This window comes from Rhodnius prolixus, unplaced genomic scaffold (genome assembly GCF_049639745.1).
Source record: "Rhodnius prolixus isolate KJV_2025 unplaced genomic scaffold, Rpr scaffold_1, whole genome shotgun sequence".
Classification (NCBI taxonomy): domain Eukaryota; kingdom Metazoa; phylum Arthropoda; class Insecta; order Hemiptera; family Reduviidae; genus Rhodnius; species Rhodnius prolixus.
This window is the reverse complement of record NW_027411581.1, coordinates 3,151,822-3,174,718: the sequence shown is the minus strand read 5'-3', so window position 1 is coordinate 3,174,718 and position 22,897 is coordinate 3,151,822. Positions and strand designations below refer to the sequence as shown.

The 22,897-nt window shown below is 36.1% G+C and overlaps 1 protein-coding gene and 1 non-coding gene across 7 annotated transcripts in view; one reads left to right on the top strand and one right to left on the bottom strand.

Annotated features, from left to right (window-relative positions):
- Positions 1–22,897, bottom strand: part of raskol (Ras GTPase-activating protein raskol) — a 477,784-nt gene that overhangs the window by 353,716 nt on the left and 101,171 nt on the right. For 2 of the 6 annotated variants that reach the window (XM_074113839.1, XM_074113919.1), the window contains exons 1-2: positions 21,520–21,816; positions 15,288–15,820 (exon numbers count right to left, since the gene is read on the bottom strand). The exons of 1 other annotated variant lie outside the window; for it this stretch is intronic. In XM_074113839.1, the coding sequence (XP_073969940.1) occupies positions 15,288–15,801 (514 nt within the window). In that variant the 5' untranslated portion in view covers positions 15,802–15,820; positions 21,520–21,816. Of the gene's footprint in view, positions 1–15,287; positions 15,821–21,519; positions 21,819–22,897 lie in introns of those variants that run through there. 3 more of the 6 variants (XM_074113733.1, XM_074113779.1, XM_074113981.1) reach the window with 3 other exon arrangements.
- TRNAL-UAA (transfer RNA leucine (anticodon UAA)) lies at positions 21,313–21,396 on the top strand. Its single transcript has one exon. It is a non-coding gene; the product is annotated as a tRNA-Leu (tRNA).

The window sequence follows — 22,897 nt, the reverse complement described above, 5'->3', positions numbered from 1 at the left end:
TATTAAGCATTAAAGGTATAGACTGGGAATATAGCCTAGTACCGCAATACATCTTAGCATTGCGGGTCTAGCCTCTAACCGCTCGGCTATCGTGGCGACTAGCAAACATACTTTACTAAAAATTTCTCATATTTAGCATTAAAGGTATAGACTGGGAATATAGCCTAGTACCACAATACATCTTAGCATTGCGGGTCTAGCCTCTAACCGTTCGGCTACCGTGGCGACTAGCTAACATATTTACTGCAAAATTTCTCATATTCACCATTAAAGGTGTAGACTGGGAATGTAGCCTAGTACCGCAATACATCTTAGCTTTGCGGAACTAGCCTCTAACCGCTCGGCTAGCGTGGCGCCTTACAGGATTCGACAAGTTTACACCAGTAATACTAGTTTGGATGAGTTATTCTCAGCATTAAAAAAAGAAATTTGGTGTAAACACTGAAACGACTTCACTGATTCAAATTATTACAATACTAATTTTACCTGCTAATTATTCTTATCATTTTATGCTACACTAAGTATACACAGGACTATTTAGTTATCTACGTATCCGGTTAGGCTAGTCACTAATTACTAAGCAGGTAAGTAAAACTACTAATTGCACTATCTACCACATAAGTGCGCCACCGTACAATATGAAAACAGGTGTTCAAATTACCCACTCCCCCAAAAAAGGACAATTAAGTAAACCAGTAGCATTTTACTTTCGTAAATCAAACATCTTCAATTTATGCAGAATTTTTTCTTTTCTTCGCAAGAATTTGTGAAAAACTTGAAAATAGAATGAAACGTGACGGGGAAGAAAAATGGCGTCTTTCTTTTCTACAAAAATCTATAAAAGAAATTGTCGGAAAACAAAAAAAGAAAAACAGAAAGTGCGCAACATTGTGTACACAGAAGATGGGAACAAAAATAACATATACACAATGGCCAACACAATGCGAACATTGTTATGAACAGAGAATTTCCAGCCGAACAGATCTACAAACATACACATCAACAACGAACTTGAAAGATGGCCAAGGTCAAGGTTAATGTTGCATAATGTATGTGATCTTTGACTAAGTATAGATTTTTTTTTTTTTATAATTAGATGACGGAATCAATGAAAGTTCTCACTACTTTTTTTGTAGTAACTATTACGAGGGAAGTAACGCACCGGAAATACACGTATTGGAGGTCCCAGGAGTATGAAAAAGTGTTTTAAATATGGAAAAATTCAAAATTTTATATTTTTTTAAGGTGCTCACCGGAAGTGCCTATTTAATGAAGATATTTTTGTCCTGGACAGACGATCTAAATTATCGGTTCTTTCTGTAGATGATCTATAACTAACCATCATGCAGAAGATAATAATAAGACCCCTCAGGTCTTATGGCGTTTAGTTGTGGAGCTCAACTAAGCTCTCCGATTCCAAATAATAATAATAATAATAATAATAATAATAATAATAATAATAATAATAATCCCGGGTTCGAATCCAGCTGCTGACCCTTAGATTTTCTCTTCCTAGAAGCTTCTTACAGCTCACTGTCCGGTGATGGACAATGTTGTCTGTAAAGAGAGAACACTGTCCGTGCACTGGTAAAAGCTCCGGGCGCCAATAACCTTAGATGTTGAACGCCTTAAAACATAAAAAAAAAAAAAAATAATAATAATCTAGTTGCTTGTTATGTTACAGAATCAGGAATATCCTGTATGGTAGTTTTACATATTCTATATTTCTTGAACTACAATTTTATAACTAGGAAGCAACTAAGCAACCAACAAGCAGGAAGTTGGTTATGAAGTCCCACAATGAGAAAACTAAAACCTGATAAACTAATTATCAATGGAAACGCTTGAATGAATATCGCTCCATTCATTAGCATGGACATGAAGCGAGAGAGGCGATAGTGTGGCCTCTCTGTCGGCTGCCCATCGCCCCCTATCTATTGTTTTACAAACTATTTCCTAGCTATTAAATAGAACTATTAATCAAATGATCAATTTCAGGGCAGACTGCCATCAATGATGATGATGATGATGATGATGATGTAAATACATTATTTATAACTAGAGCGATTAACAAAATCGCCTGTGCGGTTTTAATCCAAAATGAAATCATAAAGCTAGTTTAATGCCTACTAAGATCGCTTCTTCAAATACTGGCTATCTCCTCATCACTTTCTCTATTTCTACTAAGTACGATAAGGTATAGTAATCGTCCCGATATTCGATTTTAAGGTGTCGCCGGAAATACCCTGATTGGTACTTACAAATTTGTCTGTAGTGTAAGTTGAATAGAGTTGAACCCACACAATAAAATAAACAGTAAAAAATCGCTTAGAGTTCGTAATCGATATTTCGCCAACAGTGAATGCCACACTGTTTTTAGCCATTATCGATCAAACCGGAAATACCACTTTACTGAATAGTTAATTTTCAGTTTTTCTTAAAAAAAAGAAGATTTTCCTCGATAACGGCTGCAACGATTTTTAATTTCTACTACCATCGTATCTATTAGCTTGAAACATTTTCCTGGTAAATTCGATGAAGGATAAAATTTTGGGTGAAGGGGGTTGTTGGTGGATTTTCCATGAAAAGCCATTTTTTTCTGTAATGTACGGTCCTATTTGTTGTATTGTACTGGTTAAGGGCTATTAAATGAGTCTTAGAATGGGAATACAATTTCTAATTCGGGTTAATTTCCACAAAATTTGGTTCCCAGGCTTTTCTGTAAAATTTCGTATATACATAGATTTTCAGCATTTACTTTTACAGTTTTTTCTGCGAAAATTCATTTCAAGGTAGTTCTAGAAAGGGGAGGGTGGGATAAGCTTCCTTATAGGGTAACTTTTCCAGTGTAATGTACGGTTACAAACTGTATAATCTTGGTAAGCATTAACAGGGGTCAAATGTTCGGAGTTGGAGGAAAATCGGGATTCAGAACCCGTTGGGACTTCCCGTTGGAAAAGTCGTGTGAGTGGTCACTCCAGGTTTCTATTTTTAACCCACAATCACTAAGTTTAAACTTGGGCAAGGTATGGGAACAACATGCCTGTATAAACACCAGACACGCCATGTAGTCTGTCTGTCTGTCGGTTTGTCGTGTTTGGAGAATACATTAGGAGTGAATGTGTACTTAAGCACTGAACACACCCACCCTCAACCTTCTCAACACCACAACATAACCTGCGTCTAAATATAGAGCCTTCTTAACTGCAGTTACAGTCAGAAAATACTTCATACCAATCTTCCGCTAACATACTCTAATCAAGAAAATTACTTCCTATTTGAGGCTACACAGAGAGGCTACAAGACTTGCACATGTACAGACCAATTTTGTAAAAATCTTGCATTTTTTGGGGGGTCTGAAGGACTCATAACACGATGCCAATGTTTCCCTTGTCTAGGATAGAGTAAGGGGATAGTAATAGATTAATTTTCTCACTTTTTTGTTTTTTGTTTTGTTCCAATAATTTTCGCTTTCACTATCAAATGGAACTTCTAGGAATAATTGGGATCGCGGATGGTCGCGCTAGATGCCTTCCAGGAAGGAAAGTGATCTCCAGAAAGAGCAAGGAGGAGAACTGGTTTAGCGCTCCCTTTTTCCTTTTTTTTTAATTTAGGAAGTGGCAAGTTCATTGAAAGTGCAATCGTCTTAACTACAACCAAACGTTCAGCAGTAACTAGGCAATTATAAGAAGTTAATGATGTGTAGATAATTGTGAATGAATAGAATACGGAAGTAAATAGCAAGATGACCTGCATTTCTGTACTATTTCGGGCTACTAAAGTATGGCGGAAAATAAGTAAAAGTAAAGTAATTGCCTATTTTTTCAGGCTAACTTTACATCCAACTACCAATAAATTAGGTGTCGTGGACGGAGGCGACTAGCAAACATATTTTACTATAAATTTCTCATATTTACCATTAAAGGTATAGACTGGGAATATAGCCTAGTACCGCAATACATCTTAGCTTTGCGGGTCTAGCATCTAACCGTTCGGCTACCGTAGCGTCTAGCAAACATATTTTACTATAAATTTCTCATATTTACCATTAAAGGTATAGACCGGGGTATATAGCCTAGTACCGCAATACATCATAGTTTTGCGGGTCTAGCCTCTAACCGCTCGGCTACCGTGGCGTCTAGCAAACATACTTTGCTATAAATTTCTCATATAAACCATTAAAGGTATAGACTGGGAATATAGCCTAGTCCCGCAATACATCTTAGCTTTGCGGGTCTAGCCTCTCCACGGCGCCTATTAACGGGCATAGTTGTAGATAAATATATCTTAAATAGACGACATTTAAGATTTCAACGGCGATCAGTAAACAATTGCGATGGCAACTCAATTGTCATTGAAGAAGTGGTGATAAATGTCCGCCAAAGTATAATTCAGCTAAACAAAAAACTATTGCCACTGCAAAGTGTGTGGGCAAGCTTTTTCCAAAGTTTCTAACTGGCTGAAATTACGAACTGAACTATGAACGAAATGTGTAGGTACTAGCTGATTGACGTTTAATCAATCCCTTATATTTAACTTTTCAAACTATAAGTTTTTGTTGATGAGATATAATAAATCCCGTCAGAAACTATCCAAGAAACATGAACTATTAAATCCTTTAAAGACACCCGTTATAACACGATCTCTTACAAGGAAATAATTACACTTTATATAACAGCTGATTAGAAACATAAACATATGGTTACTAAACAAATCATATGTTTACGGTAACGAAGAGAGTGAGAGAGAGAGTGGGAGAGCAAAGAAACAAGCAAACATAAACGGTTTTTTTAAAATAAATAAATAAACAAATAATAATTTAATACCTCCTATCAAATTATATATTGTGTACTTATTTTGCATTATAATTAGTTTGAAGCATGCAACATACGGCTTTCCAATATCTGCAAGAACAGTGTTCTACTGGTGGTAGGTTACAGCAATTTAGTGTAGTATTTACTTTTACTTTTTGCATGCAATAATCTTCTTAATAATTTGCAAGTTAGCGAACACTTACTGTTTCTTCTCAGTTAGATTATCCTTAATTATGGCAATACATAAATGGGTAATTGTACAACAGTAAAATGATGGATACATGTTTCTGTATTTATATCAAGGCCACGCCCACAAAAAATTGACTCACGACTTCCAGAGAGAGGGATTGGTTAAGGTGCCACGATACTTGGGTGGGCTATGTATATGTGCCATTAGTATTATGGTGTGCGATGACATTCTGGTGAGCTAAATTCAATAGTGTGCAACTCACACTCACATGACTTTACCCCTTCCCCTCCTTCACAAAACAGCCATTTCCAGTGGGAACACGAACATGATGGCACCGCTTTCTTTACTGAGTAAGCGATAGTCAAACACGACCAGAAACTTTGCAACTACAACCCCAACACTTTATTGCCCAATTCAGCCAGTACTTTAGCGATAATAAAAGTCCCAGCTGAGAAGAATCGAAACAAAAGTATTAAACAAGAGTCTTGTGAGTGACTCCAATCCATGAGAAGAAGTTCTTTTTAATTTATAACTTCACAAAGCACTTGGCGAACAAAGTTCCAAAGAGGAGTGCAGAAGAATTGTAGTTGATGCTTAATACCGCGATACTAAACGTAAGTATTGGCGATGCACGCTCCTAATACCGGACTCACGATTTCGAACGTGTCAACGGCCTTGAGGAGCTACATGCTATCCTTCTAAAGGTCGTTGCACCTTATATCCCCATGTAGCACCGTCCGCCCTCCAGGCAGATTGCCGTCCGATCAGTACTGTGGTGAATGGTAGAATGGCTTGTAGCAATGCAAGAAGATAGAATGCTTTAGCCACTCCGACTAGCACTGGGTAAGGAGGGGAAGACTTGCGATTTCCAGTTTCCGCCCGGAAATATTCATTTGTGAGTTCCCCCTAATGCCAAAAATCTTTCAATTGATCCGTAAGTCTGTCTGTGAAGTACTTAACTTGTGCTAAGCCAAAACTCCAAAAAATGGAAACTCACAAGAAGTTTAAACTTGATGTCTGTCCATTTCCATATCGAACTCGACAATATCAGCTAACCGGAATCGATTACTTTACTGAACCGATTTTTCCCTTTTTTTTCGAGATGACATCGAAGGCGGCTTGACATCGCCAAGATTTCCGGATGCTGGTGGGACGAAATCGAAATTTATGTTTTTGGTTACAAGATATTTGTCGAAAAGGACACACACATCATTTTCTGAATCTCTTATAAGTGATTATTTTTTTGTTTTTCTATTTCTAACAGTTGGTACTAATGATACTTCCTTTAAAAATAAGAGAGAAAAAAACAAGAAAAATAATTACTTGAATCAATTCAAGTTTACAAAATTTTTTTGTTAGCTTCTCCAGGACGTGATGGATGATTATACTTCCGTTTTAAAATTAATTTTTTAGTTCCATTAGCTGCTTAATAATTATCTGAAAGTAGAGAAATATATTTGTCAGATTAGCCAACATAAATAGAAGAAAAAGTCAAGTCTTATAGATGGATAAACAGATACTAGTACCGCTAAAGCATCTTACTGACATACAAACCTAAAACCGCACGTCAGACTAATGAGATGTCTTTTTCTTTTTTCTTTTTATGGAAGTCAAAAGAAGATTAACAAAAATTAAGAAGTATTAAGCGTCCCACTTTAAAAAAAAAAAGTATGAACTACTCACACGACCATTCTCAAGGTTCGAACTAATTAATATTCTTCAAACCCGGAATATCGAACTCATATTACACTCTTGCCAACATTATAGTTGGTAAAAGTGTACATTACACTGAAATATAACCTTACAGAGAAAGTTATTCCCAATCAATTTGAAGTTTACAGAATAGCCTAGGAACCTTATTGAAGAAATACTTGTAGAAGTATCCATTGAGTAAAGACGTACTTCCGGTCAGCCGATGTCCTTCAACTTTGAAAATATAATTTCAAATATGATTTATAATATTACTATACTATTAGCAGGATCGTACAGTAAAGTAATTGCCTATTTTTTCAGGCATGCTTTACATCCATCTACCAAATTAGGTGTCGTGGATGGAGGCGACTAGCAAACATACTTTACTGCAAAATTTCCCATATTAACCATTAAAGGAATAGACTGGGAATTTAGCCTAGTACCGCAATACATCTTAGCTTTGCAGGTCTAGCCTCTAACCGCTCGGCTACCGTGGCGACTAGCAAACATACTTTACTGCAAAATTTCTCATATTAACCATTAAAGGAATAGACTGGGAATATAGCCTAGTACCGCGTACATCTTAGCTTTGCGGGTCTAGCCTCTAACCGCTCGGCTACCGTGGCGACTAGCAAACATACTTTAATATAAATTTCTCATATTAACTATTAAAGGTATAGACTGGGAATATAGCCTAGTACCGCATACATCTTAGATTTGCGGGTCTAGCCTCTAACCGCCAAACATACTTTACTATAAATTTCTCATACTAAATATTAAATAAAATCCAAGGCCTAGACCCGTGAATCTGACCTGTCAAAATAAGGAAGCAAAAAACCGTGATCATTTCCAGGAGGCCTAATTCTACATGCAGATATTTTTACTGAATGTAAGCAACGAAGAAGGTTTTTTTAAATACACCCGGAACATTCAACAGCTGACTGAACAACCATCTCTCACTTTATTTCCTTCATTAAACCTGACTCCACGTAATCTAAACATTCACTATTTTTGTTTACGGCTTGGAAAACATAAACAACGACCTTTTACGTTTACAAACTTCGCTTCACTAATTGAAAAAAAAAAAAAATTGATATACGTATGTACGTACAGTGTATGTATGGCTTGAATTAATTATTCTTTAAGTAGGTTATGTTTCTAAGTTATTACTTTAATTTAATACATTTTATGGGCAAAGTATGTATACATAGAAAATAACAGAAGTTTAGAAAGTGTGTTAGACTGTAAATGTTCCATCGAACAAAATCATTTAAAAGCCAAACATCGCTTGAAGTTCAAAGTTTTTAATAATCTTTTATCGAATTTTTCTATCTGTTTCTCCTTTTAACGTCTCCCAAGCCAAAAAAAAAAACGATACAGGATCTCCATTTCGATCTGCAATCACTCGCGAATCCTCTATCTTAAAATCTTTCTTCTACAACTCTTTCTGACAAGCTAACAAGACGTTTGCAGTGTTTGCACACTGGGTAGCATGGACAAAGGAGAATAAACAGAAAATTACTTGAAATTTAAGTAAACTTCCAAGTAAATCGGATGTTACAGGATGTTAAAAACAGGAGTTGCAGGATGATTGGTAGTAGTAATGCTCTAGACGAGATACCTGTATCGCTGTTCAGGAAGGAGCGCTCAGGGCGGTTCAGTCGGCGTGGAGGATTGTCAGGAATGGAAGTAGATGTGCTAGTCTACGAGTATACCAGAGGTAGCGCCAAAGTGGTCTGTACAGACCCCCAGGGTTCGATCTGAGCCAGGGGGTCTTATTTATAATTATTTATTATTTAATAAATATTAAGGTATTTAAATTTCAACATTAAGATTTTTTTTTCATAAAACTATTGTCTCAAAATGTAAAATTACTTTAATAAATGTTTAAAATCATAAAATAAATATACAAACACAGTACCTAATTTCTAATAGATAGTTTTATTTTTAATTAACTGAAAATTACTTTTATGGAGGTCGATGGAGATTTCGAAAAATTATATAGGGGTCCCATATGCATACACGAGGATAAAGGCAACAGGAGACTGTATGATGCTACTTTAGGTACTTCCTCCCTGGCTAGCTCCCAAGTACGCAGGGAATGCTGAGGTCAGTAATAAAAGTATGATTTGTGGCATCACCTATTTGTCCGTATGTTTGTCTGTTCGGCACAGTCTAGAGTTCTTTTTTAGCCCGAAGGTCCATGTTAGTTTGATAACAGACTTGTACATTCCAGAGGTCTGAAGAAGTAGTCCAATGCTCCCTGTAGGATCCCGATTTATGGAAAAGGTTTTTCGGACATCAACTTTCAATCAAATATCTTTCCATTTTATGTCCTCCATTTTGTACCTTTGAGAAGTGACGTAGTAAAGGAAAAGTGAGTATGAGCATTTCCAACTGATTTTCATGTAAACAAGAAAACTGCACGATAACAATGCAAAGAGACAAACAACAACAACTAATCCAGGACTGACAAACATACATTACCGTTGTTACTTGTGCACAAACAAATGGCGGAAATAAATTATAATCTGTATATCCGAAATGATGATTATAATGGCACTTGCTTTCTAGAGCAACTAACTATAATTCTTTTTCCTTCCACTGTACTTACTATGTGTCTTTTTACCATTGTTTATTGTAATAAATCTACGGCACTTCTCTTCTTTTATGGCCGACCATTTGGTTCTAATGACGCGGCACTTTTTTTTACACTGTAGTAAACTATGTAATAAAAGTAACAGTTACGAATGTAAAAAAACCTTCCCATTTTTCATTGCTTTAGTACTCTACAGCATTCTTTTTTTCTGCATTCTACGCAATCTGATTTTACACTGTTTTTTATTTTCTGCATATTATCTGAGGAATCACGGTAGCCGAGCGGTTAGAGGCTAGACCCACTAAGCTAAGATGTATTGCGGTACTAGGCTATATTCCCAGTCTATACCTTTAATGGTTAATTTCCACTAAAACATTTAGAAAATGGTTTTTAGAACGAGTGGAAAACAGTCTGAACGATTAGAACAGCCTAGATAGAGAATATCAGAACACGCTAAATACTTCAAGAAATAAAAAAAAACAAACAGAAACCCAAAACAGAAAACATAAAAGCGGAAGTGGTCCCTCAAGTTTCCTTCCAACATTGCTTCACCAACGATTTATTATAATAAGAGATCTTGCAGAAGTTTGACGTTATAGAACTCCTCCTTGGAATCTATAACTCTGTATGAATTCCCACATGTCTCTGTTCGCCAATTTCTGTTTAACAAGGAATAGTTAGTAAAGCCTAGTAACTGCGCAGGCGTGATGTGCGTGATCTAAACCACACAATAAACAGAGAAAGTGGGAAAAGGATGCAGAGAACAAGAACAAGAACAAAAAAAAGAAGTTTTTTATGGCAGAAAGGAACAAAGAAAGTGACATGAGCACAGTATCAAAGTAGACATGAGGACATTTCTGCACGACATGTGTGAAGTAGGTAACAAACACGGTTAATGAAAATATGACGTAATAAAACATTAATTACGTAGGAGGGAATCTGGGAAGTAATGTATATAATAAGTAAGATCTCTACATTATAAAGCACAATTCTACAAGAACGATCATATTTCCGGTGGAGTGAACACTACTGTGACTTAACCTATAAGTTTTCATCAAACATGTAATTTCAAAACATATGTTATTGTTTACTAATAAAAATACAGCTGGTAGATGGTAGAGTGGCGCCACGGTAGCCGAGCGGTTAGAGGCGAGACCTGCGAAGCTAATATGTATTGCGGTACTAGGCTATATTCCTAGTCTATATACTTTTAATGGTTAATATGAGAAATTTACAGTAATGTAGGTTTGCTAGTCGCCACGGTAGCCGAGCGGTTAGAGACTAGACCCGCAAAGCCGAGATGTATTGCGGTACTAGGCTATATTCCTAGTCTATATGCTTTTAATGGTTAATATGAGAAATTTATAGTAAAGTATGTTTGCTAGTCGCCACGGTAGTCGAGCGGTTAGAGACTAGACCCGCAAAGCTAAGATGTTTTGCGGTACTAGGCCATATTCCTAGTCTATATACTTTTAATGGTTAATATGAGAAATTTATAGTAAAGTATGTTTGCTAGTCGCTACGGTAGTCGAGCGGTTAGAGACTAGACCCGCAAAGCTAATATGTATTGCGGTACTAGGCTATATTCCCAGTCTATACCTTTAATGGTTAATATGAGAAATTTATAGTAAAGTATGTTTGCTAGGCGCCACGATAGCCGAGCGGTTATAGGCTAGACCCGCAAAGCTAAGATGTATTGCGGTACTAGGCTATATTCCCAGTCTATACCTTTAATGGTTAATATGAGAAATTTATAGTAATGTATGTTTGCTAGTCATCTCCGTCCACGACATCTAATTGGTAGTTGGGCGTTAAGCCCCGCCTGAAAAAATAGGCGATTACTTTACTTTTTTTTTACAGTTGGTAGAACTGTACATGTTACTAAATTGTCACTTAAGATTTAGATTGAAGCCTATCGCCATACCTCTTCCTCTGAAACCTGTATCACTTCTATTGCAACCTCGCTTTTAACGTGAAAAACCAAAGTGAAGGTAAACTCGAAGCGTTTTCTTCAAACAGAAAAACGTTATCAGTTTAAATACTCGATAAACAAAAATGGATGTGAACAAAATATTTGGTGACGACGGTCACAGAAAAACGATTTATGTATTTCCAACTGTATAGCTTAGTAATATTAAATCCTTGTATCGATATTTTCGAATTTAACATCGATTTAAATCAAACCATATCTCGGTGATTCTATCTAAATAAAACTATACATGCATAGGAGTAGTTGATTTTGTAGTTGCAGGAATAGTTTTGTCAGAAAGCTTTGACCCAAACCAAGTGATAAAGTTTACAAGTGAACGTACATTACTGCGCATGTGCATGAGTAATATATTTTTTAATTGGTTTTGATTAAAAAGAAGAAATTTACAGACACAATAAAACACATGTAACTAATTTATCAGCAGGCGGTTCCAGTAGATACTGTTCAAGCTGTTACGTACAGAGCACTAGTTGTTCGTTTATTACATCATGTCCTTGTAATTAGAAATTATAGTTAATTTCTGTTCTATTCCTTCAACAACTAGTGAGAAATAATTTTTTAATAATAGACTATGAGAAATTGTCTCTAAAGAAAGAGTATGAACCTTAATTGAGAACAATCAGCTGTACAGGTCAGCTGATTAGAGGTTATAAAATACAAACGAGGAGCGTAAATATTCGCACTACTTCCATTTCTTCTCCAGTTCTCAAGGTTACTCTTCTTCAAAATGGCACTTTCGATTTATTTAATAATTTTTTTGGGGGGGGTGAAATTTTGTTTTAGGGCACTTCAGAAGAGGGAGGAGCTTCTTTCTGAAATGCCATTAATGTGACGTAGGGTCAACCAGCTGTATGGTGTTAGTAACCATTAAATAAAGTAGAGTAAAGTAGAGTAGAGTAATTGCCTATTTTTTCAGGCTGACTTTTCGTCCAACTACCAATTAATTACGTCGTGGACGGAGGCGAATAGCAAACATACTTTACTGCAAAATTTCTCATATTAACCATTAAAGGAATAGGCTGGGAGAATATAGCCTAGTACCGTAATACATCTTAGCATTGCGGGTCTAGCCTCTAACCGCTCGGCTACCGTGGTGACTAGCAAACATACTTTACTGCAAAATTACTCATATTAACCATTAAAGGAATAGGCTGGGAGAATATAGCCTAGCACCACAATACATCTTAGCTTTGCGGGTCTAGCCTCTAACCGCTCGGCTATCGCGGCGCCTTAGTAACTATTAAATATGATTTAAAGTTCTATAGTAAGGATTGACGGTTTCAAGGAAATCGAAAATTTGATACGGGTACCAAGAGCATCGGGTAATGAAGAATCAAGAATATGTTACCTGTAGTAAGAGAGAGAGATTAGAAAAAAGAAAAACGTGAAAAACAAAAACAATAAATAAGAAATAAACAACAAAATAGAAGCAAATAAGGGAAATTGTGTAAGAGCAAAATTGGCCAATGAAGTTCCTGTCTAACAGGTATACCTTGGCCAATTCGCCTAATTAAAGTGAATTTCGTAGGCAAGGTGGCTCATCACAAGGTAACTAAAATAATCATGTACACACCTACACAAAACGGACATGGTTATCATGATATCAACAGGATAACCTTACCGGAAGTGTAATGAATACGTATTTTGCCAGTTACGTAGTAATGCATTAACTCTGGGGCTTATTGTCTATCAGATATGCAAAGTAATAATACATGTGACGTCATACAGGAGCGAGATATTCTTTTGGATAATAGTTCTTTAATGAAGGAAATATTTGGATTTGTTATAACTTTTCTAGGTCCTGTGGGAACAACAAAAATCTGCTGAAAATCCTGAAAAAAAAATGTTTTTTTAGCATTCAATTTAGCTGTTTGATTTAGAACAAATTAGACACTCCCCTAGAAACTTGTGGCTGAAAGCGGAAACAACGTTTAACTACTCGATTTCAGGTTTCAGGGGCGATGAAACCCCCCCCTTCAACTGAATACATTCAAAATTTCCTCCTGAATGTATCAACATCCTTCAACACTACTGGGAACCAATATTGATGTCGTTATTCAAGAATTCAGAGAAATTAGTACACACGTAAAAAATTAAGATATTCGAAAATTTAGAGATACTAGAAGTAAGAGGATGTAACGAGTTTTGAAGTTTCTTACGTCAACATTATGCCTGACCGGAAGAAGGGGCGAAACTGGCTGAGAGATAGTTTAAACAAGACATTCATTAGATATACTCAAAACCAGAAAGAATTCAGCTGTAGATTGTGAGTACAAATAAAGTGGTTCAAGCACATAACCGTAAAGGCGTAGTAAAGTAATGGTGAATGTATGCCTACCATAACTGTACCTTGTACACATACATACCCACATTATACAGACGAACAAGTTAGAGAGAGAAAGGTGTCTAGGAATGAATGAGGCCGAAGTAAGCGCTGGAAGTTCCAGCAGGTTAGCTGGAAGAGATCTTTAGTAGATGGAGGAGGGGAGCCGCCTAACTCGACATCTGTCAGCAAAATCTGTTAACATCATCTTCGCAACTTGTGAAGTCATCCTATGCAAGATACATTCACTAGGAGAACATGTACACACAAAAAAGAAGTGGTTAGTTATTGTACGCTTAGCAATATGTTTGAAGATGACTTGGTGTGTGTGTGTAAAAGTATTGCTAGCTGTTGATGAGGTTGATGTCGAGGAGAATAGCCACGAAAAGGAGATTGAAGTAGCTATTTAGGCACGAGCGGAATATTGGGATTAGATTAGCAAGGCTGAAGGGCTGAATAGAATAAAAGATAATATTACTGACTAAGAGTTTAGTGGCTAGCATCAACACTAACTTGCCGAGGGGGTAGGCCTCGACTAGAATGGTTGAACGACGTACAGGACGATTTGGAAGTCCTTGGTCAGCCTCGATGGAGAACGTCGGCAAGAGATAGAGATAGGTGGAGAGCCGTAGTGGCTAGGGCTCGGGTCCTTCATGGACCGTTATAGCCCTTGAGTAAGTAAGTAAGTATTAACGCTAACTTAAGAACGAGCTTAAATTACAATAACTAACTGGGGTAAACTAAATATAAACTAATTCTAGGAGAATTGGCTAAACTGAGTGATGAGTAGAGTAAGGTCGTGGAGAGAGTTTAAGAATGAATCCTCAGAGAGTGAATGCAATGCCTGAATGCGATTGAGTGTCCTGGATCTGGCGCCCTTAAATACACAGATGCTTGGGTAGCTTCTGCTGTTCTGAGCCATACCTAGCTTTAACGCTTCTAAAAGAATTGGCTAGACTGAATGACGAGTAGAGTAAGGTCATGAAGAGAGTGTAAAACTGAATCCTCAGTGAGTGAATGCAATGTCTGCATGCGACTGAGTATCCCGAGCAATGGTCTGACGTCCTTATATATCCTAATGCTTGGATAGCTTCTGCAGTTCTGAGCCTTCCTGAACTTTAACCCATTAAATCTTTCACAGCCACCTTTTTCTACTGTTGAATTTCCTAATTCTGTGGCACCACATAAATGTGGTGGAAATCCTAGGAAAGGAAGGAAAGGTTTTTTGTCTGCCAGAACTACAGAAAGAAGGGCCCAAAGAAGCCTTATTTTCGATGTAAGACCCATCCGATCTCCTGGTCTACACTAATTTAGGGAAGGCGATAATTGGTGGAGGCGATTCCATGAAAATCTGTGAAGAGCTTTCCTCGAGAAAAACACTTAAACGCTCGAGAAAATTCGCAACATTGGAGCTCCATTTCCGGTCTGTATCGAAAGCCAAACTACAAACTTAACGGATTACGAAGTTACAAAAAGCCTTCTGCGACTTTTCCATACATCCAGCCTCACTAACTCACACATATGCAAAAATTTGGGAAATTTGAAAGTACTAGAAGAGGAAGTAATGACGTGTTTATAAATTTCAAATTTATATTTGTTTTAAATCATCCAGAATAATCACAAACTGGATGATCTGATTTCAAAATATATAAAGAAGAAAGAAATAAAAATTGACTCACCATTATGATTTTCATCCATCAATCTTGCAATGTACATATTCGGAGGCGGTGGAGGCGGTAGATAATAATAACAATCCGAACAACACAACGAACAACATTCATCTTCAGCTATTAGATGACCATCATCCAATGGAACGTGGAGATCCTCCTGCTCCTCCTCGTCGTCATCGGAACCATCATCCATACAGACACCCGCCGCACGTCTGGCCGGTTCAAACAGTGTTAAATCCAGTCCTATCAACTCCTCATCTTCAGAGAATGGTTCAAATTCATCTGAATCTCTACACTCATGCCACCAATCACTGGGCGGTGAATTATCATATAGTAGTTGTGGTTGATTGGCATGCTGATGATGTTGATGGTGATGGTGGTGATGATGGTGATGATGATGTGATGATGTGGTGGTCAAAGGCGGTGACGGTGGGTCTAGATAGTCTCGCCAGGTACCGCGCACCCTGGCTCCGGCTGTTTGCGGTGAACCAGGTATCCGCAGTAGTCCACAGCCGGCTTCCATCTTTGCCAGAGTTCTTTTCCTGTTTGTTTTTTTTTAATTTTAAAAATAATAAAAATCAATGAATGACGAAGACGCAAACTTACAACCTACAACTTCCGCCGCTCGACCAACGTGACCAGTTTTCTCCTGTGTCTATCCCTTCTTAAACACAAAACCAGAATTTCTATTTAAAGAAGAAATAATTACTTTCAATTACATTTTTTTTTTTTAACCACTTCCCGGAAGTGATAGCGCCTACTTAATCAATTACTTGTCTAAGCACTTTTAAAATGGATAATTGACTAAGATTGACTAAGGGAATTTGACGCATTTTTTTAAAAGTAAACTTTGGGAATAAATAACCTTCAGTTAGATCTAAGCGACTTTGAAGTATTTAGTACATCAAGTTGAACCGTTGCTCTTTTCTTCCGGTGGACCGAAAAGGCAGGTTTACGTGTGTAAGTGCTGACTTGTATGTACCACAGTGAGCACTCTACCGCAATGGCGAAATAACGCAAATCCGGTGTGAGCACTCGTAAGACTTCCACTTTCCACAAACCTTATCCAGATCGTGAAACTGCGTACTACCTTCTTAGAATACCCTAAATCTACTTTTATTCTTCTTTATTTTTACCAATAAAGATACTGAAATAAAAAATATTGAATGTAAATTCAAATTTTAAAAAAAAGTCATATTCTAGGCACTTTCTAAAACAATTCCGGTAAATAAAAATTCGATAACGTGATACTTCCGGTTTTTCTGCAATTTCCTCCAAATTAGGTATTTTAGCCAAACTTTTAACAAGAAAACGCCGAACATTGTGCCGGAAATAGTGCTTGACAGACACTCTCTTCTAAGCTGTAGATTACGTACGTGAGTAGAAATGTGCAAAAGTTAGCTTTCTGCAAGTATTTCCTGTAAAGAAACAATTTTATTGGTGGTGAGGGGGAGAGGATTAGCTCAGTGGTTAGCGTAACTGGATCCTAACACGGAGTTCCCGACTACAAATGCAGCCTGTAACGAGAGAACACTGTCAGGAGGCCGGCATTGCACTGAAAAAAGTCTCTGGACGCTATTAAACTCAGATGTTGACGCGCCTTATAAAGAAAACCCTTAATGCACTTCCGGTGAAAAGCCAATATCGTAAAGAAGAACCATATCGTGAAGCTCCTGCGAGATTAGGAGAAAGTAATCGTTCAATTTAGTTACATCGTTCATATCGATGAAATAAAATTAATCGATCCAAACATTTTATTACATTTCCAGTAATTAAAGTGAAAATTAATAGTTTTTTTCCAGTGAAACTAAAATAAGTTTTTACGAAACGCTCCATTTATTTTATTTTAACATAAAATATGACGTGTGTACTTAATTTTATCATTTCTTTCACACAAACTCCTTTGTAAATGGGGGTAATAAAGTAAGGAGTAGAAGAAGATGGACAATAGATAAGAGAAATGGGTGAAAGTTAGATAATAGAGCTCTGTGTAAATAAAAAAATAAATAAATGAATAGATAAAAAGCGAATTCTATTTTTAAGCATCTATGGGTCTCTAGTTTCTATGGTGTGCGTAAGAGTGTGAAATGAATTTAATAAACTAGGCGTGCGAATTTCACCTGGAGGAAGATGAAGAAGGAAAGAGTCTCCAGCTGCACCAATGTTCCAGGTTCCAGCACCTAACTCTTACTTACTTCCGCTTACTGGGGAACCAATGGGCATTTTGGATCGCCTGCGTTCCTTCCCCTTTTTTTTTTTGGTGGAACCGCCCTTTTAATACGAATACTTCCGCCTACTTGAATCCAGAGGAAATAATATTACTATTATTAGAAAATGGTAGAAGACGAATGCGAAATAGTTCCAGAAAGTACTCCAAAAAATACTCAATTTTGGAATTTCATCAAACAAATTTATGCCAAATAATACACAAGACCCAGACATTATACTGAAATAGTACTTTAAAAGAAGTGGTATCTAAAAGCGCTTAATCAAATTCTTGGCGGGAAAAATTGTCCACTAAAATTTGCAGATCAACATGAACACTATAACAGTATGAAAATTACGTCAGCGGCCTTTCAGCGAAGTATTAACTTCCGGCCGATGAATTTTGATCGCAAACTTTGGCTATACTCAGGACAGTCAGATCTACCTTGAATCTGTTCTAAACTAACTGCCATTTCGGTTCAGGAATCTACGAGTATTAATATTGAATCAACTGAATAATTTAATAGAATATTAAATAATACCACTGATATTGCCCATCGCAGTACGCATGGCTTTTGAATCCCCACATTGGGCTCGGACTACCATCCATTGTCAGAGGTAGAGAACTTGACTTCTCGTATGTTTCCGTCTTACAATGAAACACTTGCTGACCGATAGCACCGAAGGTGCTAGCTTGGCATGCATTGTTCTTCTTTTGTGGACTGGTTTTGGATTTTCATCCATTATCAGCGGTTGATACATCCAGTTGGGGGGTAGAGAATTTAGTTTCAAGTTTTCTAAGGTTGCGTTTGATTTTAGACACGTCATACGTCGGACCTAACACTTTGGTTAGAAGCGTTCCCTAGTACAGACATAGGACCTAACACTTAGGTTAGGACCGTTCCCTAGTTCTGACATCGGACCTAACATTTTGATTAGGACCGTTCCCTAGTACTGACATCGGACCTAACACTTTGGTTGGGACCGTTCCCTAGTACTGACATCGGACCTAACACTTTGGTTGGGACCGTTCCCTAGTACTGACATCGGACCTAACACTTTGGTTAGGACCGTTTCCTAGTACTGACATCGGACCTAACACTTTGGTTAGAACCGTTCCCTAGTACTGATTCTAAGAGAGAACAGTGACTTCTATTGAAGTAAGAACTCCAAGTTTTCCGAAAAGATTGCAGTAATTTCTTTTGTAAGTAATAAATGAAGAAAGAAAATACAAAGAAAGTGAGTAGAGAATAGTTTTAATTGTCACAGTGTAATTTAAGTAATGACAACCTTGTCTTGTCACACTTTGTTGTTACTTTTCCTTTCGTAATCGCTAATTTGTTTAAAATCACTCGCATGAGAAAAATTAGGAAAATTTAATTAGGAAATAATTAAAAATTGTAACAACCATGGACACAGAAATAACGTGTCGTAGTAATATATCATACACACACATAGACAAAGAAAAATATGTGTACAGCATTTTCTTTTTAAAGGAAAACTATAATTAAAATTTTCTTTGAAACTATACCCAGTTATCACCAGAAATGTCTTCCTCTTACGTATCAAAAGTGGAAATATCGCAGTCGTGTAAAATGTTTATTTTGAATTCAAATATCCATTTTAGAAATTCCATTAAAAGACTGCTAATTCAAAAAACCGGATATCGCAAAATGTACAAATTTGATTTCACACGAAATCACAAAAAAAAAACAGGAAGTGCTACATTACTGGAATCTATATTTCCGGTTTTGTTTCATTTTCTAACAAAGACGATTCTAACGCCTTCCTTCCTTTCTTCAAAACTACCTATGCTCATCGTTGATCTGCAATTGTTCTTAGGAACATTTTTCCACGTTAACGTTTTCTTCCAGGCAGTCCTGGGGGAGTGGTTACGAAGATTCCTTACGGAAGTGCCGCCTAATTGTAATGGAATGGCCGGGATTTCCATAAAATACTATTACAAATCAATATGTTAGTGAAGTTCGTAAATTGGACGAAATTGGCTGGCCGGAAGTGGTACTTATAATTCATTTCCTTCGCTTCGTTGCAATCCTAAAGGAGTAAGAGTACTTCCGGGAAAGGTTACGCTCCCCCCCCCTTTAAAGTGCAATTTCAGTAAAATATACGGTCCTAAATCGTGTAGGTGGACATATTGATAAACACCGTGTTTGAAGGAAATCCCACAGCCGGAAATCATTTCTGCTTTGTTGCGAGATTTTTCTCCAAAAAAAAAAATTGGCTTCGATCAATTTCCTCTGAATTTTGAATTTACATTTCATTTAGATCTTTAACAAAAGATTTTCTAAGAGAATAATTGAGGGAATGGTACGTGGAGACTTCCGGCTAGTGTGCTTAATTTTAATGCACGATTTTCCAGACTAGTGTGAGGATAGTCTAGGACTTTAAACATGTGGAAGCTGGGAAATGATATTATGGAAAAGTAATGCGAGTATCACCGGAAATCTTTCTTTCAATTTCTTCTTTATTTTCCTCTCTTACACCCCTTACATCGCCGCCCACAAAACCATAATTATTAGGAAAATAAATAATAAACAAAATGTAATTATTCTGTTAACTTACACACATCACTTTTACGAAAGGGCTACAAAATATCTATTTCCGGTGTAAATTTCAAACCGGAAATTTAGGAAGATACGAGTACCAGCAGTGAAAGGAAGTAGAAATAAAAAAAGAATCAAAGAAAGATCTAGTTGAGATGCATCTAGTGTAGCCCCAAATAGAAGGACATACTCGTAAAAGATCTTAATATTCAGGCAGCATTCCCCCAAGTTTTTATCTTACAAATCCTAAGTCTTGTTAAAAGTGAACAAATCTGGAGGAATGATGAGGTAAAGTAGGAAGAAATGGAGAGTCCAGTTTCAGTAGGCAGATTAGTTTGATAAAGCTCCAACAATAGAATTAAACTCAACTTAAAAAGTTTCAAAGAAACATACCGACTCAAGTTTTTTTTTTTTTTTTTTTTTTTAAAAACCAAATAAAACCCTGGAAATTCAACTGGAGTCTAAAAAAAAAAAATGCTTGGTTTTAACTGGCCGACAAAAAGAAAAATACAAAAAACTGTGATTCAACAAGGTCGATTTATTCAAACAAGTGGGAGGCTAAATATTTTGCAATGGTACATCGTACTATTCGATAAATCGATAAAATAACCGATTATAAAATGAACATCTATTTGCGACCATTGCATCGAAAGAAATACTAAGTTTAGATTTTCTATCTTTTTTTTTTTTCTGAGACATTAATTTGCGAACAGATTTACTCAGAATATATTCCCACAGTTTATTTACCCATCCCTCCAATAATAATAAATTTCTAATTCCGGGACATCAAAATGTACAATAATTTAAAAATGTTTTACAAATTATAACAGCAAATCTAAACAGAAATCGAAGAAAAACCAACAGTACAGCTAAAATGACCTGTTTATTTTACTATAATGAAAAAAAACAAACAAAAATCTGCACATACAAACTCGTCTGGTTAACGCCCACTTAGTCAAAAACAGAAGTAAACCGGTTTCGTTGGACTTATAAACCTACTTCAGGACAACAGTACTTAAGGCTTAAACCAGAATGAAGTTTCTTGTTTAATAAAAAATTAAAAAAAATAATAAATAATAAATAAATGCTAACACAAATCGCGTAATTAATTTATTAAATAAAATGTAACTGTAAAAAGAAATATTTAAAAAAATATTTACCGAGTAGGTAATAAATTAAAAAATAAAAATAAATAGTATACATATAACTAGAAAAATTATGCATCAAACAACTCATAGACATTATTTATTCACTCCAACTAGCAAGTCAGGTTGGCCGAGCGGTCTAAGGCGCCAGATTTAAGCTCTGGTTCCCGGTTGGGAGCGTGGGTTCGAACCCCACACCTGACAGACTTTTTTTTTTTTTTATTAAACTAACTAAAAAATTATTTTCGAAATAAGTGCTATGCGAAATATTTTTTTAATTTTTTATATTAACTATTAGCTTAAAATATATATTTGCAAATTATTTACCCTTTATGGCAAAAAATTGTTGCTTCGCTAAAAATTTAAACTTTTTTTTTTTTAAATAAATATTCTTTAAAAAAAAAAAATAATCACTGAATCCTCTTGTGCCGGGCACCACAAACATCAATTTTTTTTAAAAAATTTAAATTCACCATAAAAACTAATATTTTACACCTTTACACGAAATATATCAGGGCTAAAAAATGTTTTGTATCTGGGGCATCTTACGTCACCAATGTTTATACATTTATTTTTGTCTTTCGCACGATCTTATTTTTAAATCAACTTATTAAAAAACTAAATTTCTTTCAACCAAATAAGTGACGACACAGAACTAAACTAACAGAAACTGAACAGTACATTCCCAGAGTGTAGTAGTATAGCCTTTTACACAACGTACTGTGTTCCGGAAAGGTACGAACATTAACGATTATAAACGAACAAAGTTTTACTTTTTTTGTATTTATTTTGTGCACCATTTAGAAATATTATATTTTTTAAATTAATTCTTAGTTAATTTTAGTTTAAATTTTTAAACAATTTGTGTTTGCATATTCTACCCAGAATTAAGGCATCACAGTATTCTACATAATTGTTTAAAATGGTAGGAATATACGATAATTTAGTGGAGAAAGACTGGGCATAAATGAGGTTTCTTATGAAACATGTTAAAAATAAATTTAAAAGTTCAGCACTATTGTTGGGAGTTATATTAATGTTTGGAGGAAATACGATGATAATCCACCAACAATGGGAAATTTATTCACCAATAAAGAGACCATTTCCGGTAAAACTTTTTTTTTTTAAATTTGGAACTTTATTTACATAAAAAATTTTATTATGATTAGACTGTACATTACACAGACATGGCACTTTAGAGGCAAAACTGCATCCTATTCGCTTTAAGTACAGCTTTAAAATAACTTTTTGTTGGGAAATGTAGCAAATGAAAGTTATGCGACGAGTATAATAAAGTTAACAGAAAATCGAAGAAGCCATTTTCGATTAAAAAATACACAAAAACTAAATTGTTTCAATTTAATGGTATTTGGTTGATTGATCTGAACCCCCCCAAAAAAACCTTATTACAGCGACTTATGGTGGTGCCTATTTTTTCAGGCAAGCTTTACCTCCAACTACCAAAATAGGTGTCGAGGACGGAGGTGACTAGCAAACATACTTTACTGCAAAATTTCTCATATTAACCATTAAAGGTATAGTCTGGGAATATAGCCTAGTACCGCAATACATCTTAGCATTGCGGGTCTAGCCTCTAACCGCTCGGTTATCGTGGCGACTAGCAAACATACTTTACTATAAATTTCTTATATTAACCATTAAAGGTATAGTCTGGGAATATAGCCTAGTACCGCAATACATCTTA